The 23,342-nt window shown below is 34.5% G+C and overlaps 1 protein-coding gene and 2 long non-coding RNA genes across 4 annotated transcripts; 1 reads left to right on the top strand and 2 right to left on the bottom strand.

Annotated features, from left to right (window-relative positions):
* The first annotated feature begins 1,096 nt into the window (after positions 1-1,096).
* LOC100746878 (translation initiation factor IF-2-like) lies at positions 1,097-7,988 on the top strand. Its single transcript, XM_024365785.2, has 3 exons — positions 1,097-1,309; positions 4,980-5,041; positions 5,398-7,988. The coding sequence occupies exons 1-3, from the start codon at positions 1,295-1,297 to the stop codon at positions 7,037-7,039; spliced, it is 1,719 nt and encodes a 572-aa protein (XP_024221553.1). The 5' UTR covers positions 1,097-1,294; the 3' UTR covers positions 7,040-7,988.
* Positions 6,129-8,727, bottom strand: LOC117151417. Its single transcript, XR_004461325.1, has 3 exons — positions 8,246-8,727; positions 6,363-6,486; positions 6,129-6,254 (listed from the first exon to the last, which is right to left on the bottom strand). It is a non-coding gene; the product is annotated as an uncharacterized LOC117151417 (long non-coding RNA).
* Positions 8,728-21,264: 12,537 nt separating this feature from the next.
* On the bottom strand, positions 21,265-23,324 carry LOC117151415. 2 transcript variants are annotated; one of them, XR_004461323.1, is made up of 5 exons: positions 23,187-23,324; positions 22,835-23,089; positions 22,545-22,773; positions 21,799-22,016; positions 21,265-21,612 (listed from the first exon to the last, which is right to left on the bottom strand). It is a non-coding gene; the product is annotated as an uncharacterized LOC117151415 (long non-coding RNA). The 2 variants fall into 2 exon arrangements; XR_004461322.1 differs by having other exon boundaries at positions 22,835-23,322.
* Positions 23,325-23,342: the final 18 nt, after the last annotated feature.

Below are 23,342 nucleotides of genomic sequence, written 5' to 3'. Positions count from 1 at the left end.
CCAGCGGGTATAGACGATTGCATAAAACGCTTTAACTGTTTTAGCAGTGAAAGCAAACAAATACTCAACCGTACAATGTTCTTTCTTGTATATACTCGGATACCAGGAATCAAGAGACTGGTTTATCTTTAATGAGTCAATTCTACAATGTTAATTGATCTTCTATGCGTAGAGTGTAGACAGATGTAGATTTTTCATGCTGCTGCATCATTTCCTTAATTTACATCTACAAGATGAGTTCTAATAAGAATGAATTCGAAGTTTGCCAAAATTTTTTTCTGGGAAGATATACCAAGGTTTTATTTTCTTATTTTTGAAAATGAGAACTTGGCAAAAAAAAGAAAGCTATATTATGTACAATGTACACTACAATTTTGTTGCAGTTTCAATTTCTTTTTAAAGTATGTATTTGCAAGGGATTCGAATTTCCTTGATCAAGATTTGATTAGACATGAAAATGTTACATAATCTTGAAGTACTTGAAAAGGTGTGAATCTACTTAAAAATAGGACTTATTATCTTCTCTCTGTATATGCTAATAAGATGTTCCAATCTTTATAGTTAAGTTTTTACTTAAAATCCTACTAACATGTTTTAAAATATCTGAAAAGAATTCTGCAAAAGAATCTTTAAACTGTAAGTATGCACAATAGATTCTATCTATCTTATTATATTTGATCCCACCATTATTAAGTATACTATATCTGAATCCAATGCTAGTTATGAAGATTCAATCTCTCCTGGACAATACACTTTACTTGCATCTTTTGAAAAAGGATTTGTTAATATTTTCATATAAAAAGACGAACTGTCTGCCTTCACTAAAAACAATCAGGCAATGGAAAGAGCTTTCAGCCAGCAACCTGACTCGAAAGTGTTCACCTGTTTAAACGAGTAGGACGAGTAGCACAACGTTCTGAAAAAAATCCACGTTTCGCGTCTGGTACGGTGATGGCACCCAAATGCCCCTTTTACCTTCGACGATGATCATAACGCGTTGTAGATCCCCTCCAGAGGTGAGTTGAGGATGTAAGCGCCACAGAGACCCCCGTATAGCGTTGCGGATGCACTCATGGATATACCCCTCCTCGAAATATCTCTATGCTTAGGGCGACTAGCCGTCTAGGCGGAGGAAACATTCGCTATAAAAGGCACCGTAGCCACGAGGAATTCGTCAGAGGAGTGACGAACCGTAACCAAAAAAAAAAAAAAATATAATAATAATAAAGGCGGCAGCCTTTGCCGTTTTTTCCTCGTCATCGCGCGGTGAACAACACCCCTCAAACTTGTGAAGATGCGGTCTAGCCTGGTCAGTGTCCAATTTTTGTCATCATCTTTGTCACTATTGTTTCGTGGCACGGATTCGTGTAGTACAAGTGTATCTGTGGAACAAAAGAAATGTGATATCTTTTAACGATACTCGCGGAGGAGTGATGAGAGAGTTATTGGAACCGAGCTTTGGTGAATTAACACGTTCACTGCGAACTATGCGAACCATTGGATCGTACGGATAGGATACCGAATTAAACGTGGAACGCAAGAAATCACAAAATTGTGGAAAAAGATAAATAATAATTGTTATAAAGAATAGTAATTCACGCAAAGTTTTGTAAAATACAGACAAGTGTTATATGGGAACTGTTCGAGTAGTTCAAGAAAAAAGTGGTACAAGTGACAAAATCTTTAATTCGAGAAATTGGTAAAGTTAATAATTTCTTTAGTAGAGAAATTTCTATGATTTTAAATATTAGGTTATCCGAAATGTTTCTTTCATTTTATAAGGAAATAATAGAAGCACAATGCTTTTTGTTTTATATTAGTTTATTGAATTATGCACGAACATAATAATAGAAATATAATGAAATTTATCATACCTAATTCAATAAAATAATATAAAACAGAAATTGTTGTTCATCTATTATCACCTTATGAAACGAAAGAAACTTTTCGGACAACCTAATATTAATATACTATTTCGTTATATGTATTCTATGCTTATATGTATGCTTCTTGTATTTGTCTTGTTGGAAGAAGAAACACTTGTATCATTTTTCACTGGTAGTATATAACATTGTAGTTAATGAAATTCAATCATTGCGATCCACAGTGGGCGTGTTAATAGAGTTTTGTTCCTCGAGATATCAAGTAGAATAGTAGGTTGGTTTTATAAGTCAGGGTGACAGTGAATCTTGATATCACGTGTCTCAATGTATCATAGTATTATAACGGTTGGTCTTCGTGGTTATATAGTGATTCTTGGTTCTTTGAAGATAAGGTTGAATTATCTTGTTAGGAATATTGAACTTGTCTATACTAAAACATGGAAATTTTGCGCATCAAAAATTTCTAAATTCCTTGATTTTTGAATCTGAAAAGTCCAGAAATCATGAATTGTAGATCAGTAGGTATCATTTTGATGTCACACTACTAGATCGAAGAACTTCTCGAAAAGTTCAAATTGCAATTCTGAATGAATATTTTATTAGCAGGTTCCATTTCCTTCTTCGTGTCATACTACTGACCTGAGGAATTTCTCGAAAGTCTCCCTCGTTTATCTTCTCTGCGAATAAGGTTACAGTTTGAAATGTTGATGAAAACCAAACTATGTAGTTTCGTTCACGAATAGTTGGTGAAGTTAACATTCCGTTCGAGTCACCGAATTCAGTACGTCGATGCTATTTTCTAGGAGCTATCCTAAGTAAGTATTCTCGTCGCTTCACGTTGTGCAGAATGGAAAGTCGACCGTTGTGCTCGTGCCTCGAATGATCATCTTTCGTAAAATTGTACCAAAGATATCAGAAACTCGTTTACCTTCCACATTTAACCCAGTTACGGGAATCTATTTCCGTAAAAAAATTCCAATTCCATTAAATTATTCATTTCTACAACATTTCTTTTCTCAAACGTCATTCCTTGAAATTTGTAAGCTCTTCACATCAATTCTTAGCGATTGTTCAGCGGTTTATCTTTAATGTATCTATATGTGAAAGAATATGCCGAGATGTCACACTTTTGCCTTTCTATCGTTAGGTTAATGTCATTTTCAACAACTTTCCCAATACTTTCATAAATTTGGATTATCGACATTATCATTTATTCAATCAATTAACAGACCATCAACCTTGATACAAGTTAATATGATTAAAATTTGTCTCTAAAATTGTTAGTTTATTCTGAAACTATTACCTATAATAGCATAGTGATAATCTTTTTTAAACACTCTTGACAATAGCTTATTTGCTAATCTCTGATTTTAAATTCTAGTGTCGTGGTAATGTTCTCAGAATATTTTCTTATTAAAAGATATCGTCTCTAATAGCATATTTTTTAATCTGAGACTTAAAAGCCTGTAACAATATCATAATTCTTTAAAAGACTTTTAATCTTAAGATGTCATTGACAACGGTGTATTTTTTAATCAAAGACTGAAAATTTCATTCCCTAAAAAAATTAAAAATTGAAAAATTGTATTAATCGAATAATCTTCGGGTTATTACTCTCTTGGATCGGTCCGGGTATTGATCTTGACAAAGCAACTGTGGCTTACGGTAATCAACGTAACAGGAAGGCCAGTGGTAAGCCGGTTCACCAAAATGGCTGCCGACCAAAATAAAAAGCAAACACGTTTCGGAGAGCGAGAAACGAAACTGAGAGGCCCACTTTCCCGTCGGTCTTCCTGGCGTTAATGAACAGCTACGAGTTTCACGATCAAGCTCCTGTTTCCACGTTGGTAAAGGGGAAAAAGAAGAGGAAAAAGGGGGCCACCGTTGACCCCATTCCTGGTCTTGTTTATGTCCGTTCGTTAGTTTGCACACGGTCACTTTCATTTTTGAGAGAGACGATTGTAAACCGTCCTACAAGATATATCATTCGTAACTTTTTAAGGACGTTTGCAGAAAAAGTGGTTATCGATCTTCTCCATGAACTGTTTTTCTTGTTGAAAATTACTCTTCTCTTTTGGTCTTTGAGTTTTGTTTTTTATCGTTATTTTTAATCTAAAAAGAAAAGAGAAGCATATTATTGGGATGAAGTTGCAAGTGTTGGAAAATTTTTGTTATTAAAGGTGAAGCTTTTGAATGTAACTTCTATTGATCTGGGAGAAATATGAAAGACAAATTATTTTGCAATTGCAATTAGCTTTGTCAGAGGTTGATACTATACAGACACAGTTCACATTAAAAAAAATTGTAACTTTGATAACTGTATGTGATACCGAACAATGAAAATTTTAAATTTTGTTCTTCTTTTTATGTTTAAATTTACGTCATATTTAATTCACATTTGTTGGAATCAATATCGATTTGACTAGAATTAATTACTACTTCATCAATTGTTAATTCTGAATGGATTCATAATCAAGAAACAGTTCAATTAATTTCACTAAGAACGAGCACTACATCTCTACAAAGATATCTCTATTAAAAAATTCTTCTCCTCTTTTCAAATTTCAATTTTAGCGTATGGAATAAAGTATAAGAGGTACTTGAACGCTCGCGTGATCGATGGTCAAGATGTAAAGAGAGATAGCGCGTGAAGGTCGAGCGGAATATAGATTGAAATCAGCCTGTAATTATAAGTATAATGCTCGTGTACGAGGTACTGTTTCAGTTAAAACACAGTAGATTGTATCTGCAGTTGCTTGAATATTTAGAGGTTGTTACTGTGTTACTAGGTATATACCTAGTATAATTATGTATTATACAGTCACTAGAGTCACCTAGATGACTAACGTACCATGATTGGTTCATTTGCATCTTTGTTTAGACGATGAGTGTATTTTCTTTCGATAGATGATACCGACTCGATTTCATTTACATTTCCGTAAATATTATATATTTTACTCCTTCTTTATTGTTTGTATACTTGCCTATCTCGTATGCCTGATAATAAATAAAGATGTGAAATAAAAGAATAAATTATAGATGTGAAAGGAAGTAATAATTCTTAAATAATTGGTAATTAAAAAATAATCTTTGCAGTTATTCCTGTGTTGCTTCCTTTTCGTCTCTGCTCTTGGGGACCCGATAAGGACCAAGAAAGAGTGAGTAGATGACTTTGTGATTAATTGGCGAAATAAATAGCTGTGAAATTTGTAACAATAGATGTATGAAGTAAAAAATCGTATTTAATTAATGGTGAATAGTTAGCGGATATTTATACATTTATGGGAAATTAAAATACGTAAAAATATATAAAAAACCAAAAGTATTCGTTATAATATTTAGAGGATAAAATAGATTTTTGCTTAGATCTTATTTTTTTAACTACGTTCATAAAAATATGAATTTGTATAAACACATGCGATTAAGTATTTTGTATTATATTGTATATAGTAATAATAATAATATTATACAAAATAAATATTTTAATATAGAAAAAAATAATTACAAATTTCAGAGCACCTCTAAGCCCACCTCCAAGCCAATATGGCCCACCTGCGACTTCTTATGGAGTTCCAAATGTAGGAAGCTCCTACAACGCACCATCTGATTCTTACGGTGCTCCACCACCACCATCTTCCTCCTATGGTGCACCTTCCTCTTCTTACGGTGCTCCATCAGGACCATCCTCTTCCTACAACGCACCATCATCCAGTTATGGTGCTCCATCAGGTCCATCCTCTTCTTACGGTGCACCATCGTCCAGTTATGGTGTTCCATCAGGTCCATCCTCTTCTTACGGTGCACCATCGTCCAGTTATGGCGTTCCAGCAGGCCCATCCTCTTCTTATGGTGCACCATCATCCAGTTATGGCGCTCCAGCAGGCCCATCCCCTTCCTATGGTGCTCCATCCGATCACGGTGTTGATCACGGTTCTTTTGGAGGCGATCAAGGATATAGCAGCGGTGGATCCTTTGGTGATGATCATGGAAATGGAGGTGGTCATGGATCTTTTGGAGGTGACCATGGATCCTTTGGAGGTGGTCATGGATCTTTTGGAGGCGACCATGGATCCTTCGGAGGCGGTCATGGATCCTTTGGAGGCGACCAAGGTTCATTTGGAGGAGATCACCATGGAGGAGGAGGAGGAGGAGGAGGAGGAGACCACCATGGAGGAGGAGGAGACCACCATGGAGGAGGAGGAGGAGACCACCATGGCGGTGGTGGTAGTGGGGGATTATCAACTTCCTATGGTGCTCCAGCACAATCTTATGGCCCACCAGCACAATCTTATGGACCACCAGCGCAATCTTATGGACCACCAGCGCCATCCTATGGACCACCAGCGCAATCCTATGGGCCACCAGCTCAACCTCAAGGAAAATGGGAGAAGAAATTAACGTGGAAAGCAGAATGGAAGCAGATCTGGAAAACAGAACAGAAATTAATCTGGAAACAAGAATGGAAAAAAGTTCAAGTACCTGTTTGGAAGGAAGTTCAGGTTCCAGCGTGGAAAGAAGTTAAGGTACCAGTTTGGAAGAAAGTCCAGAAACCTATTTGGAAGGAGATCCAAGTGCCAGCGTGGAAAGAGGTCCAAGTACCAGCCTGGAAAAAAGTTTGGAAGCCAGTTTGGAAAGAAGTACAGGTACCTATATGGAAAGAGGTTCAGGTACCTGACTGGAAGAAGGTCTGGGTTCCTGAGTGGATTAAAATAGGTATTCCTGGTGAGCAATATGTTGGTAAGGATCATCATGGTTGGCAGTATACCAGTCATGATCTTTGGAAGAAGAAACTGATTTGGAAACCTATATGGAAAAAGATCTGGAGGACAGAGAAGAAGCAAGTCTGGGTTAGTGAGAAGAAACTAGAGTGGAAAGCTGAATGGAAACAGATCTGGAAAACTGAAAAGAAACAGGTTTGGGTTAGCGACAAGAAATTGGTTTGGAAAGAGGAATCGGTTCAGGTCTGGGTACCTGAGAAGAAGCAAATTTGGGTAACACAGAAGAAACAGGTATGGAAGGATGAGTGGAAGAGCAAATGGGTGCCAGTGTGGAAGGACGTACAGGTACCAGCGTGGAAAAAGATATGGAAGCCCGTTTGGGAGAAAGTTTGGGTACAGACTGAACCTCACCACGACGAACACCATGGATACAAGTAAAACTTCTGCCATGAGATTCTTCGTTCGATCTTTACTCATCTGGACGATAAAATCGTTCATCGTTGTTCACATTTTTTGCTAGTATAGCTGTAGCCTGAGAGCGGGGGTCAAAGGTTCGCGAATCGCGAAAGTCGCCATCCTTGCGTTCTTTTTGTTCTCTTTCGCCTTTCGGAGAAAAAACGAGGACTCCGCTGTTGTTTGCGATTACGGTAACGGAGTCCAGATTTTCTTATTTTATGTCTGTAGGAAGCCATGTAAACCATGTAAAATCGCGTGAAAGTACCGTGGAAAATAGGAGACTTTATTCTTGGCAGCGAAAGAATGTCACGTTAATGAATAATTTTATAATAGAAAATTTTGAAGTTATTGATGTCTAATGATTTTAGAATAGAAGAACAACAATATCTTTCTCTTTTTTGGAGAAATATCGAGAAATTATTTTGCTGCGAGATTATTGCTCGTATTCTACCTTTTTTTCTAGGTGAAATGTTTAATTAATTATTTTTTTCTTTTGAATATTTGTTTCGGGAGATTATTATCAAGAGATCTTATCATTTGTATTCTGTTTGTTGTTCTGATTGAGATTTTCTGTTCAATTATGTTTCTGATTAAATCTTAAATTAGGGACATTAGTATTGGGAAATTAACATTAATATTCATGTACAACAGAACCTACTGTCGATTAGCAAAAATGTAAAGTCTTTAAAATAAATTCTGCCATGCATCTTAAAGGAACCGGTAGTCAAAATAGGAAATTTTATACGATTCCGCGTTACATAGTAGAGTAAGAATCGTCATACGTGCTTGAACAAGCCATGTACGACAAATCGAATATAATTATTTTCTTTGTTTACTTGTAAATAACGATTCCTCGCGGAAGTATATGTAGATATAGATATTTTTGTACAATGTTTGTGTATGTTACCGTAATAAAGTACATTTTTTTTAATTTACGAATTCTTTTAGTTTCACGTAAAATATAATATGTGAATATTCCAATTAGAATATTTATAAATTTTATGTTATATTTTAATATGAATAAATGGAGAAATATTCGAATCCTAAAGGAACTAGTAATTGAAAATATTAGAAATGTAGAATTAACTTGTAGTATCCAGTTTTATGAGTAAGGTGTATTTTATTAGTTTGTTTAATGGATTTTCGCCTTTAAACAAGCGTTTCTACGCAAAGGAATTATTTGTTTACGAGTAATTAATGACTCGAAGCTTCTCAATTCCTGGTAGAACAATGTGCGGCTCCCAACGAATGGACGTAACACGAAATAAATTTCTCTGTTTGACAAGAGAAGCTACAGAAAATTCATACTGGATGAAAGTGAGTTAAAACTGACTAAAATCGTAACTGCCACATCTATAGAAACATTTAACTCCAACTGCAATTGCAAACAACTACAAATTTCGATAGTCATATGAAGTTTATCGTAATCATTTCTATTTATCATTGTTAAACACAGATAATGTTTGTTTAAAAATACTTTTACAGTATATAGCTTTTACTCATGCGATAAATCGGAATACATAAATCTTTTTTATAAATTTAAGGCGATAATAGCAGCAGTCGGTGTATGATTTATCTAATCTACTACACTTGTCCACTTTTTATTTTAATTAATTATTTTATTCGTTTGAGATAATCTAAATTGTTATTCGATTAGATACACGTATAAGATATAATATACAAGATTTTCGTTTTAACGATATTTCAGATACTTGTAAAGTTATATGATTTCATTTAAAACACTCGAGATAAATTTGTTTGATTACAACTTCTCATAAACAGAAAAACTTTGCAAATAAACATGATTTAGCGTCTTCTACAAACAGAGATTATTAATGCAATATGAAAGCTCTTCTCCTCCTATTCTAACAAAACATTATTATTTTATCATCCAAGTTTGTAGAAATTTTATTAAAATAATTATTCTATTTAATAATTCTATTTAATAATTCTATTTAATAATCATTCTATTATTCGAGAAAATACTTCTTATTTCTTATTTATACTACGATTATGGAGATAGTAATTTTTATTGGCCCACCCTGTAAGTAAAAGTGCGAAGATCTTCTCGATTCCCAAGCGCAGGCATTAGGTCGCAAACACAGAAGAACCGTGTCCACACAGTTAGAGATTAATTCCCGGCAGATGAAAGCGCTTAGTTTCTACGAAACAAGAGGAAGATCCGACAAGAAGAGAGATGAAAGATGCTTTCTAAGGATAAGATGAGATTCAAGGGAACCGGCACATCTCAGGGTCCTCAGGGTCGCGATTCATCGCTCACGACCTTTACTTTCTCCAGTTCCCGTGCGCGTGACAACTCTTGTAGGATGAGAAGAGTGAAAAAGACGAGGAAGACAGCGGAGAAGATGAGAAGACGCCGGAAATGGTATGACTGGCCAATCATTCCCGAAACTTTAAGATGAAAATATAAAGGGAAACGACTTTCGAAACTGAAGAACAAGTTTTATCGGTCATGTTGTCACTAAGAAAACATATTAGAATGTTAAAACAGATTTAATACGATACGATCGCTCACGAAGCATTATTGTGAAGATTTCATTGGAACATCATCGTTGTAGACAATGACTATGCAGATATTTATGCAAGATCTGACACATCACGTTAGAATTTAAGATTCTTACATTATACTAGACATTGAAAAGTAGAATATACTTTTTATACCCAATTTAAGTATTATAAGATTATTCACTTTCTTGAGTTAATAGGGTTAATATAAGAGTTAGATAGTTCACCCCATATAAATGCCTATATGTTTATGATTGAAAGCATAGTATAAATCAGATCTTACCCATTGATGAAGAAAACGATTGATCGAGGAAGGCGAGACGTTCCACGACATTTGAGATATATCAACGCTTAATCGGTCAGTCGTGGGACATAGCGTAATGAGAAGAAAGTTTCAGCAAGAAAATGAACAAGGATTAATTGTAAGAGCTGCTCATTATGAAAAACGCTTTTTTCGATGGATCAGTTGACTCAATTTGATCTAATGATGATCAAAAAGTGGTGAGCAACAATTTACACAGTTCGTTTATCAATATTCACTTTCATATGATTTTTCTACATTTAATATGATTTTTTAATATAACATGATTAATAGCACTTTAATATGATCTTTTAATACCATTTTTTCTATATATCAAAGATAATCTATGATATATTCCCCCTCATCCTTAATTTCTTTTAATTATGAACTCTTATATACAAAACATCGTTTTCTTCTTCTTGTATTATGTATCCTTTATACCAGTAAAGAAAATATCTTCTTAGTACAATAGCAAATAAACAAAAGAAGATTTAAAAATAGATACAGCAGCAACATCATAAATAGGAATTGTATTATTGAAAGACTTATCTTTATATTTTCTCTTATGAGAAAGATAAAAGATATTTCAGGTTTTCCTTTGTAGATTTTACTTTCTTAAGATTACATTCCTGGTACTTTTGAAGCGCTATAAATACATAATAGCTTTCAACTTTTCATTTCGAATAATAATTACAAGCCAAATTAAGTCCAATTTGGTATGAAAACTTTCTCCATTTATATGTTCGTTACTGTATGTAGGATACATAACTTATAAATTACGTCATTCTATAGAGGGTTGAAAAATGCCGGAAATCAATCATGAAAAGCACAACCTTCTGTTTTCCTCATTACGTCTTGACCTTAATAGCGAACGTCGCTCCTTTACTTTCTTCATCGCAGTCTCACGGTAATTTTAATTCACGATACATACTTTTTCTCGCGCACGCTTGCAGGTCTCTTGTGTGAAGATATAGGAAACCGCTTTCAAACACTCTACAGGTGGAAGCATCCCAACGTGAGGCAGATGCGAGTAAACGCAATTATCATATAATGACCGCAAGACGAGTTGGAAGAAGAGCTTCGATCAATGTGTCGTTGGTTTCCACGAACGGTGAAAGTGCCGGATCCGGTAGTGGGTGCTGTGTATATATCCTGACAGCATACTCGAAAAGCTTCAGAAATCTCGCGTTTACGAAGAAGTCTGGATCGGGCATAAAATAGAAAGAATAAAATAGAAAGTTAGAGAATGATAAATAAAAAATGGGATTAATAGATGAGATAATAAGTGAGTTTGGAGAACATTTGGGAAGAAATGGATTTTGGAAAAATTTAAGAATAGGCAGATTTGGAGTAGGTTTAGGAGAAAATCAATTTTGAAAACTTTTCAGGAAAGCAGACTAAGGAAAATGTAAAAGAAATATAAGGCCTTGATCAATACAGGGAGATTATATAAATATATAATATCCCAGAAAATATGATGTGGATTTTTACTATATTTTAATTAGAATTTGATTTAGAACGTATAATTAAAATTTTATATACTTTACGATCAGTATAACAAATCTTATCTTTTTTTTACACTTGTTGTGTCAGATACATTATTATATGATTTACAAATAGCAAAGTAATTGCTAGCTTGCCTGTAAAATTAATATGAAGTTGTTTGCATACTTTACTTTCTATATTTCTAAAAAAAAAGCAAGTGTTAATAAATCCAAATTCTCTTAAATGTAATATTTCAATTATTTATACTGGAATATGTAGTTTTCTCAGTGAATCTGAGAAAGTGACGCTAGATAGAGTTACCTGCAGGTTTGTAGGAATTTCTCTCATGTTTTATGATGTCACTTTATCAGCATAATTGTTGTTTCCGCCGTAAAATCAGAGGAAACCGCTTTCTATAAAAACAAACCAAATTTAGAAAATAATATTATGCATCTTGTAAAATAATTTAAACGTTTTAAAACAATTTTTAAATTAAGAATGAAATATTATTATGTTCGATTTAGCTTACTCAAATTGATCGTATATTAATTATTAAATAAAATCAAACAATTTTCTCTTCGTTCATATGTATAAATGTATCCATGACCATTGCTGTAAATAAATAAATAAATATTAGTGACGTTGACCAAATAATCGAATTTTTAGAAATTAAAGCTTTTGATATTTTTGCATGATGAATCAATCAAGTGTCCTTGCGCTCATAATCTATTTGTAGCAAACCGAAACATCGAAAGTTGTTCATGCTTTATGTATGGCGCGGTACGAAGACATATACGATCACACGTATTACCCAATAGAAAGCGAATCGTTCATACGTTGGATTTGTGGCAATTGCGATCTATCAACATTTCTATCATAGGATTAATGACCGGTTTGAAAAAATGGCAAGCATCTTATCAATAACTTAACATATAAATCTTGCGATACTGGTTTCTTCGTCAAGTCTAAAAAGAATGTTATTATGAGATGAATATGATAATGTGATAAATAATACTGATAACCAATGAAAAATAACTACAATACCTAATTTATAAACTTTTTACCTTATCTTAATTTCATTTCATATTTTTCTTGCAATAAATTGTATTTCAATAAAGCTGACATAATTTCATTCACGTACCATTCAAAACTTTCTGTCATAATTATAACAATATAATTGCTTGTGTATGCATCGAATTACAATTACATGCGGTTCTTTTGAATCTTTTCTTCGATGAAAAGAGTTCAAGTGTTTCTTTCGAAAGCTGAGCATCGGTGCCTTTTAATCATTGATCAATTTTTCGTTCGCTACGCAGAATGCGAAAAGGCGAAAAGTACGGTGTCATGATCATCGTTTACTCGGCAAGGCCACTTTCACATGGTTTGCCGCGATGAGAACGAGCAGGTATATATCCTTCCTTTGTTCATCCTCGGATTTTTTATTCAGAGCTCTTTTTAAATTTGCTTATTCCTGTGGCGAAAGTAGGGTCTATAGATTATCGCGTTTAATACGTATCTATTGAAGATTTAAGTACAACTATAAATGTCTTCTTCTTGAATTTCTTCAATTACATAACATGAAAACTGAAAGACTATAAAACTTCGCTTGAAAAGTCAAGTATCATAGAACTTAAGTACTTCAATATTTAGGCCTTATAAATAGATATTCCAGAACTCAGCCACAGTTAATGATTGGAAAGTTCAGGTATCTCGTCATTCGGGTATCCTAGAACTTAGATATTTTATAATTTAAATATCTGAGGTGTCTTCATATGTAGATAGAGAATTTGAGTACCTGTGGATTTAATGATTCGAAGATTCATTATATATCTTGTCATATAAGTATCCCGGAAATCAGGCATTTCAATATTTTTAAATTCAAATATGAATTGCGACGAATTTTATTCTATAAAAATTTCGCAGTTGGTGTTTGAGACTTCAGGTACCTTGAAATACCTGGAAATTTTAAATTTTTAGTTGAGCTGTTGTAATAGTACACAAATATTTCATTTATAAAATGATTTGTACCCAAACGTTCAGTCCCACAGTAGAATAGACACGAAAGGACTATCGATAGGATAGTTACGTGAGCTGTACCGTAAGCGGATAACTAGTTTATTTGGTTTCGTATTGTATGTAACGTGGAATCATTTTGTAATGTGCATGAAACATACAGGTCAATGGTAATGATAGCTTACTTCGTTGCCCATTAGAAACGTAATTTCACCCAGATAACGCGCATCGCTGACCGCGAATGGAAGCAAATTTCACTTTCGAATTGGGATCAAACGCATTCTACCGCACAACCGTGTATCGTAATATAGTCGTCTTATTTACTATTTCAAGAATTATTCACTCTGGATTGTTACTTGAATAATTACATGTCCGTAAATACTAACTAAACAATAATTACGTCAATACTTGAGCTGTTGAACTACATACAATTTTTTAATAAATAGTGGCAATATGTTTAAATCGTATTGTCTGCAACCAAGATCAGTATATATATATGTATAGTCTACTATATAATTCAAACTTTATTTAAAATAGACTTTGGTTTGCTAAATTTATAAACTAAACATTATCCCACACATATTCTGCATTTATCTTTCCTACTTATGCATGCCCTATCTTCATTTACTATGTATAAACTACTTTACTAATATTGCATGTTTCCATTCGTATATCTTATTTTCCGTTTCTATTTCTATAACTATTTTTATTCTTTCTTCTAGTACTTTTCTAATCTCCTTTTTTTCTTCATCTGTTCTACCTTTCTCAATCACTTTACCAAGAGCAATATTTGTTCGAACGTTTCATTATTTAATAGAAAATAATGACAGCCCAACAGTATAATTTATTTTCTTATTCTAATGCTAATAAATCCTTTAAAAAGGTTTTTTTGTTTGTTTTTCTATTAACATAGTACATCAACGTAATGTAAATCACATATAATTTAATTTCGACGATCAAACAGAATTTCTAGATCAGAACCGTTCTGTGACATTCAACTGAACACCCAATTAAACATCCAGATTTCACCTGCTCAGGGCACATCATTGATTACAGGAGTTGAATTTAACTTTCGAACTGAAATCGTCTCGAACGCATCGAGACACTGTGGGTCTATACGATGCAACCGCAGCTCTCTACCCGTATACGTGAATATCCCGGAAGTTTGACTCTGACAACTCGAAACATGACTGAAGACAGACGTTATAAAAAAGTTACAAGAATATTCGTAGAAGTTCCGGAAGATATCCGGATAATATCTCCGTCGGGGTTATACATGATTATATAAGCAATCTGGTGGATTTACAATCTACGTAAATATGGGAAAAAGTTTACGTCTGCTTGCATACAAATCATGCGCTGTTATGCATTATTAATAAGTTCCTTTCAGAGAAAGCGATCTTCATTTCTTCCTCGAACACATTTTTTTAAACATTACTTATTATTCATGCAAGTTGTAAGTTGGTTCTAGTTTAAGAAGATTTTGTTCAATGCTATCGGAGCGATGAAATCCAATAACTATAAATAACAAAAAGAACCTGTATGAAACATATTGAATATTGCCTCAAACTTGAAAAGTTCTATTCTATTTTCTATTCTTTCCAGATTAAATGAAGGCTCAATTATTTAGTTCTACATCAATGTTTATATTATTTAATTTAATATATGAGATTGATTAAATACCTAATATATTTTTTTAGTGGCGAAAAAAGCCGCCAAAGCTAAACAATTATCAAAAAATAAATTGTTCTTATATGTGATTGAAATATCTAACAAATATTTCCCAATATTTTTTAATATTTTCCAAATATTTATGAGATATTTTCCAATACTTTCTATGGATAATTCGATCCATTTGTATTGTACGAAAGTGCCATTAATTTCTTAAGGTGCCGGATGCATCCATGCGTACACCAGATCGAAAGCTCATGACTCCAGGCGATTGTTAATTGGTTCGATCACATTGCCGCGTTGAGACGTAAGTTTCACTTTCAACCCAGCACAGCCTGCACCGTCTTCAGATGCATCTTCAGCTCTCTACTCATTCGTTATAGCGGAAGCATGCACTCACTCGTTTACAAGTCGAAAACCGAAGGCAGGCACGCGTTGCTTTTTTCCTTGCCTGTTTCATGCTAAAAGGATGTACCACCATTGTGACTTTCCCATCGTGGAAATTGCCTGTTCGGTTGGGAAGCAGGAAAGAAGAGGCCGAGTCACATGAGAAAGGGATAACTATCTGAACTTGGTGACCTGCAGGATACATGGAACACATTTCCTTCTTACTCAGCTGTTTCTATTTTCAGTGGCGTCGAATATTCGTAGAATTTTCTATTCTTATTCTGCAATAAGATAGAATATAATATTTGATGTTTCTTTCCTACATGTTTACTCATGTGTTCTTCTTTATTTCTGATATAGTAAGTCATGAAATATATACAATTCTCGTAATATATTATTTTCTACATAGTAAGGCGTGTATTGATTACAATCACTTACAGTCACATTTTGCTATCACGAAGTAAAATAATGGTAGATTGGAAAGCAGATATTATTCAAGAGTTTAATGACTGCGCCAATGCCTCTTATTCTTTCACATAGCTTTACTTCCACCGCATGAAATGTCAAGGAGCAACATAGAAATTCGCTAATCGTGAACGGGAAGATTTATATCTGTCACTGGTCAATGTCTCCTATAAAACTATCCTCCGGACAATTTCAGGTTCTTCGTGATTAACGATATTAACACGAAAAACTTAAAAGTACATGGAAGAAAAAAGAAAAAAGATGCAGTAAACTTTACCTTGAATCTCGAACCATGAAGTGAAATCCTTGTTACTTAATTTCGACGCGTTCAACATATAGCACATTATTTGGCATTTTTTTCATTTCACTTGCGCTCTTAATGTATGAAGATACATGAGCGATTTAGTCGAACGTTAAGTACAAAATATTTTAATACTACTCGTGAAGGTTAATGACAGGAGAAAATTCCATGGAATCAAAGCTTATTCAAGCGTGCTTGGGTAACCGGCCGTGATCTTAATAACTCTTCCTGCTCTCTGAGAACATTCCAACGTTCATATAGCTGTTACAATATGTGAAAGTTAATCTCGACGATTAGCGCATTCTGACACTCTCCACTGTCTGACAGTTCTGACAATTACGTTTTACACCTTCCAACGCTCCTTTGTTCATCCTCGTTTTCCGATGTCATTCAGGATCTCACCAGACAAGAGAAAAATCTTCAACGCTAGTTTCCTAAAATGTCGCTGGATTTCTGTAGAGAGTGGAACATCCGGTTTCTAATTTACGCTGCACGAGGATAAAGATATCTATCGAAGTGTACGCAACTGCGTGCCAGGAAATCGAAGAGGATGAATACGTAACCCGTGGCCCGAAGAAAATCCATGCAATTCACTTTCAAACAAGGATGTGACAATGCCTAACGCTTTCTAATGAGTAGAACAGATGCTTGTATTAGACGTTTATTGTCTACAAGTGCTAACTACACGATAGCAACTCAAGTACTTATTTCAGAATTCAACTAATCGAACATTCGGAAGAGAATACATACATGAGAACTTGTATATTGAAAATTCAGGCACGCTTAGATTTAGATGTATTTGAAAGCTCAAGTACCTACTTCAGCTACCTCTGACTTCAGACATTACAAAAATTATGTACTCGGGATTATCGATGTTGATTCAAGTATTCTTGGATTCAGATATACGTAAACTCAAGTATTTTTCGTACCAGATACATAAAAATTGATACGTCGGGAACTGAGATACTTTGGAAATTCAGATGTAGTACTAGCAACATTCATACCATATATTAATACACAAAAGTAGCGGAAAAATACATATCAAGCTTAAGAACCCTTTGTAATCAATCAATGAGAAGTTACGACGCTGTAAATTTTAAATAGTTCCTTTCATAATTTTCTTAAGTATGTATCTTAATTCCAGGATATGGACTACGAATGATGGAACACCTTTCACTGACTTACCCACTTATTAACAGGGGCGACCCATCGTATTTCTAGAAGGCATTACGATTCGTAATGGAATGACGAGATTGATAGAAGACCAGAGTAAGGCTGTTACATCAATTGCCCGGCGGTATTTGTTACTTTCACTAAACTTCCACACGCCGGAACTGGCAGATATTCAAAGGATCTAACATTAACCGAACTATATAACGAACGACAGCATATACCAAACGTCCTAATTGAACATCAAACACAGTTTTAGTTAAGTAACACTTGTTGAACGTTCGGTGAAAAAAGAATACTATGAAGTTCATCAACCGATAAAACCCTACAAAATGATTCTAAAGTTTTCCATGCAATGAGAAATAAATTTTCGCAAATAAGTAAATAATATTAGTTCTGATTGAAATAAAATCTTAACAGGGATACTCCACATTGAGTTGCTTTCTAACACATTCTGGTGTCTTCACGCACAATTTTTCTTTCAAATCACGTATGCCACCGATAGTGCACGCTACTATTATACTTATCTGACAAGCGTTGAAAATGTCAGAAACATGAATGGAAAGTTCAGTGTGTATTAAAGACAATACACGTGACACGAGACCTGTCAAAGATCATATTGAGCACTACATAAGATTTGGAACTTAAAACGTGATAGAACTTTTGAGTTAAACATAAATTTCTTTGTTTACTGCTAGCTCAAGATCGCAAAATATCGTTACAAATAGACTGCGGGTTTTTACGTAAATTCATATTTTAGAGAGTATAGTAATCACAAAAGTGCAAAGAAAAAATAGGAAAATGGAAAGTTGTTTTACCTATCGAATATTATAAAAGGCACTATATTTTATATATGTTCATATATTTATATATTTTATATATTTTTTCATATTATGTAATGTGCAATTATGTACTGTACAGTTTTGTATTTTCTAATTCCCTATATTATTCGCGTGGACACTTTAATTGGTGAAAATCATGGCGAAGCATTAATTGTTAATGGATGGCGGGTAACAAGGATTAGGTAACGCGATAATGTTTGTTTATATGGACATGCGAACGTGCGTAAACGAGCGTACGTGTATATGACCATGTAGTATGAAATCACCACGGACACCTTTCACTCCCGAGAAATTACATGGACAAAAAATCAAAGACAAATGAAAGATTTTCGAAGTAAAGAGACATAATTATATCTTGAAGACTGACGATACTGTAATCATTTAATTTTACCGACAGAAAAAAGTTAGAATGGTGTACGAAATATTAGAACGTGTTCTTAGACGACTACACGTGTTCTTGTAGGTAGAGTAACATTCTGATAGAGCAAGTTTTATATCTCTGCTCTTTAGAGACGAATTATTTCTTTAGAATTATTTCTTCACTTTCTTAAAAACTAAACATTTTTAAGAATTCTTTGAATAATTAGTAATGAAATTCACTATAATTTTTATTTTTTAAGAGAATTCATATGTCCTTTTCCACCACTAATAGAAGGCAAATACATTGTGGAATCAGAAGAGACTATAAGCTCGAAAGATATCGTGCATAAAATAGGAAGGATAAACATTTATCTTGTATATCTGCTTGCTCGTTTCCTCGATTATTGCCAACTATTTGATATAGAGATGCAGTAAATAACATGAAGAAATCATCAGCGAAGAAATTTGTGTAAAGATTTAAATTTATTACCTATTACTTCAACGAAAGTGGCGGGAACATCTTTTCGAGTAAACTGTTGTACAGACAAAGTAGGATAAAGTATCACGCAATGCAAAACGTATTCTGTTCTAAATGAAACGAATATCATAAATACTTACATTGCTCCTTATCATAAAGAGCAATTTTCTAACAATGTGAGTTTTAAAAGAAGAAGACGGGTATTTACATCTTTTTTCTTTCATAAAGTTTATATCACTTCTCCATACTGAAAATAAGTAACGTAAATATTAATATTATTCTTAATTGCAGATTAATCTGTTAATCATATGGTACCAATTCTTTTATCTTTCGTGAATAAAACTTTTCTTTCTAACTCTCAAAGAAGAAAATAAGAGGAAGACCTAGTTCTACTTCTGATAAGAACTAAACTAAGACACCGTTTCCGGGAACGTGAAGCAATCGTTTGTTTTTCGTAAACCTTTTTACCGGAGCACGTAACCCAAATATCGAAGAAGAGACATTTCGAGGAGCGAGACTACCTCGAGGGACGAGACGTTTAGAAAGCAAGCCGTAGGTATTTGCCCATAAGTCGACCATCTGGAGTGCAAATACAAATTTCTAAAATATTTCGATCCTCTATTTACCGTCGCGCCTTAGGAAACGTCTCAAACGTCCTTTTTTTACTTCCACCCACGCGCCAAATGATGGATGACAGATTTCATATCTTCTTCTCCGTTTCGCACTCCTATATATCCTTGCTATGATATATATGTGCATACATCAATATTTGCCATTGCTAACTCTCCTTCTAAAAAATAGGAAATTAATTAGCGAAACTTTACCAGATAACAGCCAATGAGTATTTATTCCGCGCCGGGCTCTTAAGTTGTGACACGCAATGATAAACATATGAAGAACTGAAAGTTAGAACTTAATAAGAAATTCTAAGAATGACGGCGTTTAGCTTTGAACGTTTCAGGTTGGGCCTTTTTCTCAGGGTCAAAAGAAAATGTTAGTATCAAGCGGAAACTAATATCGCAGACGCGGAGGAATGGTGAAACGTCGGTCTGGATTGTTCTCGCGTACAGGTTTGAAAATCTGGAGCAACCGCGCGACCAAATGATTTACGAACCGGAATAGTTGGAACATATCCTAGCAGTTTCGTTTGCTTTCAAGTGTTTGGCTTCGTAGAATAAAGAATTCACTTTCATCCTGCGAATACGTATACCTGTCGTTGCGTATTTCGCGCGAAATTAGACAGTTATCACTTCCAGCTTGGCTCGCAAACCCAGTGGTGTAGTACAACATATTAACACACGAAATAACTTTGGAATACGTTGGATGGAATCGATATCCACTTCAAGTCACTAATACCTAGGTTAAGTAAAATAAAGACTTCATTGTCTAATTAGAGATATCTACTTTATGACATTTCTTATTATTTATTATCATTTACTTATTCTTACCATATTTCAGATTTTGCATCAAAGTGATGATCAAAGTGCATCACCTGAAAATGGAACCAAAGTAAAAGAAATTATCATTAAAGTGAAAGAAATATTTTTATATCATTTTTATTGAGTATGCTTTCTCATAACTTATTTCGTTTCCTACCTTCATCGTCCACTATTGTTTCTCTGACAGCCTCATTTGTGCCATTATTCTTTTAAATTACATATATTCCATTAAATTTGGAATGTTGACATATATTTCGTGATTACTAATGGTTAAAATCTCAAAGAGGTAACAGGAGTCGTATCTTTTGCATTGTAATATTTTTTCCCACTTTAGCGTGAACTTTCACTGATGCAGGCGTCTGTGATTATGAGCTTTTCAAATAAAACGCAACGCCACCATAATCCGTGTCCGTTGTTTCGTTTCAGACAATTAAATCTTGCGAAAGTATGTAACATATAGGAATGTGAGTCCCTCTTCCAAGGAGCAAAATTGTGTTGTACATAAAATTGTATATCTTGGACATATTTCAATCAATGATCTTGAGACGAGATATTAGATTAAATAAGTAATTACTATATTTCTGTTTGTCTCGTGACTGTTGAATAACTGAACGGGTAGCAAAATTGCGTAAACGGAATCTCATTCGGAAGTTGATCTACCCAAACCGTCTGCGTAATTAATGAAACAGAACGCATTAGAAATCATTAATGAATAAGGACGCATCAGGAAATTTATTTTCACTCGATGTAAAGACGAAACCATGATTGTGCCTAGCAGCAACAATTAGTTCCGCGATTTTCTATACGACACTTTTATGAATACGTACTTTTCCTTATTAAAAGAAATTACGGATTAAGGAATATAACTGGAGATTCTATAATTTATGATACAAATTTCTATTTCTATATTTCTATTATTCGCAACACCTTTTTCTTCAGCTCTTAAACATCCAATTCCTTTTAGTCTTTTACAGATGGAGAAACTTTTTCTTACTTTAATATATGCTCCTCAATCAAGTGGCAAAATTTGATGTGACATCGATCGTACGCCTTCCGGCGCTTATCAACGATGACAGGATATGTGAAAGGAAAAACGATGCTGGTCCAGCCGTGGGGCCTTCCAGAAGAGAAACCAGCAGTGGATGTGAAACGGTTGGATGTCCCGAAATCGGTCCGATCATACAAAGGGAAAAAATTTACATGAAACACGAAGTGGCGCCGATCGATCTCTTTTTGCCACCACTTTTCCCTTCTCAGGTAATCTGGAACACCAGGTATAACCTTGCTACATAACCTTGCTTACCCGTGAACTTCGCCTTCGCTGGACAGAGCCGCGTAAATACCAAGAGAACGAAACCGTCAGGCTCGCCCGACCGGATCGCGTTCCCGATCACTTTCTCCGGAACGATAGCCCATCGTGGTATAGTATAAAGTAAGATCGCCAGTCTGCTCGTGGGAGGTGGACTCCGGCAAGGAAGAAGGAGAGCGAACGTAGCGATGGGATTAAGTCCCTTCTGAGCTCTACAAATTATTTTATGGATGTTTTTTGTTAGCGTTACTATGGAATATGGAATAGGATACTAATTATAGAATATACAATATCAATTATGAGGAGCAGAGGATAGGTAGAACAGATTTTGTAGTGAAATCAATTGTGGAGATTCCTTTTGAATTCTGTAAATAGTTATATGAGTAAAATACATATCATGTACAGTATAGTATCAATATTCTAGTAATATTATACTTAGGCTAAAAATGTTGTATAACATGTATAACGACATTTTCTGTCATATTAATTTTCCTAAATAATATAGCCAGTATCTTTATATTAAATGAAATATATTTAATTAAATTAAATTATATTAAATTATAAATACATAATATAATATATAAATTATATTATAGTTTTCTATTATACTGCCCTGATTATCTCCAAAAACGACTACTTAGTTTAAGAACTTTCCTTAAGAAAGGAAATAGCATTGAAATTTGAAATATTGTAAATATAGATCCACAAAAAAGGAAAACCTTACAAGAACATGATAGTACCTTCATGTAACAAACTGTGGTCAGCCAACAGAAAAGAATAAAATCGGTTCCATCGCTAGGTAGTCAAGTTACGGGCTTTCCGTAACGTCGTCCCCTCGGAGCCCACCACCATCGTGTCTCGATTTCCTCTGACTATGTGGACTGCCTCCTCCACCAGGACGATTTTACCACCACCTTCAGCACCTGGCCCAGGCGCACCACGTCCACAAGTCACCTTCCGACGATAGCACTGGGGGAGAATACGCGCCTATATAACAACGGCGTTCCGCTGATTGGACGAAGTAACTTACGTTTTCCTGCACTTAGGGAACAAGAGTACGCGGCCCGAGCCCGACGGGCGGCATTGCGAAAAATATGAGGATTCGCCCGGGATGCGTGGTTAGTTTTTCTTTTAAAACATTTGTTTCGATTAAGTTTCTCGACCTTATCCACAAATCGTGATTCTTTTAACTATCGCATCTGAGTAAGGTGGATGTTCTCGAACGATTTCATCGTAGCAAGGGTGCAAGCGAAATAATCGGTGATGTCTTTGAGATTCGTCATATCTGGAGTAAGTAGCGAGTGTCATGATTGAAGAATGGTGATCGACTTGACTATTAAGATCATCGTACTTGAAGTTTCTGGTAAAGTAATGTTGATTACCATTTAACGATTGGGCCAACGTTAGACGCTCCAGGTTATTTATCTGAAAAATAGAATCTATGGTTAATTTATATGGTACTATGTAGATCGTTTTTAATCATTTTGTTGTCCAGACATAATATAATAAAATATAGGTAAAATGTGAATACCTTTCAT

The sequence above is a fragment of the Bombus impatiens genome, unplaced genomic scaffold, assembly GCF_000188095.3.
Source record: "Bombus impatiens unplaced genomic scaffold, BIMP_2.2 scf_0019, whole genome shotgun sequence".
In the NCBI taxonomy this organism is placed as follows: domain Eukaryota; kingdom Metazoa; phylum Arthropoda; class Insecta; order Hymenoptera; family Apidae; genus Bombus; species Bombus impatiens.
This window is presented reverse-complemented; position numbering and strand designations above follow the sequence as displayed.